This window comes from Oryzias melastigma, unplaced genomic scaffold (genome assembly GCF_002922805.2).
Source record: "Oryzias melastigma strain HK-1 unplaced genomic scaffold, ASM292280v2 sc01630, whole genome shotgun sequence".
NCBI classification, from domain to species: Eukaryota; Metazoa; Chordata; class Actinopteri; order Beloniformes; family Adrianichthyidae; genus Oryzias; species Oryzias melastigma.
The window spans coordinates 1-2,330 of record NW_023418212.1 but is presented as its reverse complement, the minus strand read 5'-3'; the positions used below and the strand labels follow the sequence as shown (position 1 = coordinate 2,330).

Below are 2,330 nucleotides of genomic sequence, written 5' to 3'. Positions count from 1 at the left end.
TCGGCCCTGCCCCTGCCCGGGGAACCCAGGATCGAACCACTTCAATGGACATTCCTGCCACTCGGACTACGCTGCTAATCAGATCATATGCAGCTGCAAACAAGGCTACACTGGTGAGCACATGCAAAAACGTAAAGTCGGTATTTGTTCCTAATCTCAGCAGCTTAAGGGGTTACCAAACAGGGAACCTGAAGGCTGACTCCGCCCATAGCCGAAATTTGAAAATCCAGTCAGAGGGGTGGAGCTGGGGGACTCTTATCATTACTGGAGCTGCAGGTCATGACCTGGGGCTTCTGAAATGACGTGGGACTTACATGCTTTGACCAATCACGAAATTCAATTGTAATACCTCATTTGAACCTTGCTGTGGTCCTGGGTCAGGGCAGCACGAAGACAGTTTTTGACAATATTTTCAAGAATTAAACACGTTTATTTTAATTTGTCGAAAATTTGGCAATGGCCAACAGACAGTACTGTTAAGGCCCCTTTCATAAAAAGTTGAAGTAGGGTTTGATTATCCTTGAAATGGGTGAAAAGTCAGTGTGCATCCTCTTCCTCTGCAGGAAAACAAACATGGTAGATGCTTCAGAATTTTGCAGGTTTTTTCATCAAGCATTTTGCTTTTATGAGATTACAAATGTATGATAAGAAAAAATTGAATATTTACATGTAGAACCACAGAAGGACACATTGTTCTTATTTTCTGTCACTTAGGTTCACGCTGTGACCAGTGTGCGCCTGGTTACTACGGCGACCCCGAGCGACCCGGAGGACAGTGTCTCCCGTGCCGGTGCAACAACAACATTGACCCCAACGACCCCGAGTCATGTGACCGCAGGACTGGCCGGTGCCTCAGGTGTCTATACCACACCCACGGGCAGTTCTGCTCCCAGTGTGAGCCCGGTTACTTTGGAAATGCCATCGTCCAGGACTGCAGACGTGAGTGAAGTTAGCGAATTTTGAATATTTTTTTTAGGCAGTTTGTGATTTTGAGGCAAACAAATTAATTTAATTATAGATTTTTATGGTATTTATACTCCCGTTTATCCTGTTTTTATCTGTGTAAAAACTTATATTTATGTTGTAATTAAATAAGTGGATCAAATGAGATGTTTTTTTTCTGCTCCCTAATCCTTAATAAGTATAATACATTAAAAAAATAATTTAGTGCAGCTTGAAGTAATTCAACGTGAACAAAACATCCACAAAATATTTAAATTTTCTCATTAACTATGTTTTGTATTGTCCTTTTCAGAACAGAAAGGACAAAAATGAACATTTGTGGCTGTTGTGTTGCTTGTGCAGCTTGTTTATGCGCTTTCATTTAAACAGCAGTCCTAAAAGTTTTGGTTTGTGACCCTCAACTGCCGTTGCAGCTCACGGTGAATGCTTGTTAATGGGACGCTCATTCTGTTCTCCCAGGCTGCACCTGTGTTTCTGCTGGAACCCGTCAGTCTGCGTGCAGCGAAGGACATTGTCACTGTGACCCCGAGAGCGGCGCCTGCCCCTGCAGGGAGAACGTCCAGGGCCGCGTCTGCGACCAGTGCGCCCCAAACCACTGGAACTTCGGCAACGAGAGAGGCTGCGAGCCCTGCAACTGTGACCCCCAAAACTCCCTGGGAACTCACTGCAACATGGTGAGGAGGACGTCTCGACTCCCAGAAACTCTGGAAGAAGTTTTCTTAAAGTTCTTCTTGTGCAGTTCACAGGCCAGTGCCACTGCCGTCCAGGTTTTGGAGGGAAAAATTGCACCCAGTGTGAGCAGTTCTACTGGGGAGACCCGCAGGTGGAGTGTCGAGGTAAACGCCGCCCATCAGAGGAACACAAACTGCAGTGAAATCCTTTAATGTATAGAAGGATTTTTAAATATTTCATTCCCACAAAACAATTGCAAAACAACATGCTAACATGATTTTTTTTTACCATAAATAGGGTAAAAGAAATGAGAAAACATATTTTATCTGCCCCTATATTTTATCAATTAAGTCATTTTTACCTTCTTACAAAACAATAAAAAAGGAGAAAATGACATGACAGAACATTAACTTCAACAAATGAAGATTCTTCAATTTAAACACATTTACCTATAAAATGTTTTTTTTTTGTTTTTACATTTACATTTGTGATTTGTGCTTAAATATAATTCCACAACCTGATACTCAGGATACAAACACAACTTTCTTTAACTTTAGTTCTAAATTAAAGTATATTAAAATCTTGAACCCTTTCAAATTGCAAACATTTTCTTTTTTTTTTATTCTTACTGCATATATATAGGCACAAGGTAAACATTTGAATACAATTTCTAAAGTAATTCTTAAATACTGTAT

General features: G+C 41.1%; 1 protein-coding gene across 1 annotated transcript; it reads left to right on the top strand.

Annotated features, from left to right (window-relative positions):
• Position 1: 1 nt before the first annotated feature.
• LOC112138708 (laminin subunit beta-2-like) lies at positions 2-1,852 on the top strand (the record flags this gene model as incomplete). The annotated part of the gene is made up of 4 exons (XM_024261317.2): positions 2-113; positions 715-939; positions 1,423-1,637; positions 1,703-1,852. Coding segments are annotated over 4 exons (687 nt in total), but the record flags the coding sequence as incomplete, so codon positions are not given.
• Between the last annotated feature and the right edge of the window lie 478 nt (positions 1,853-2,330).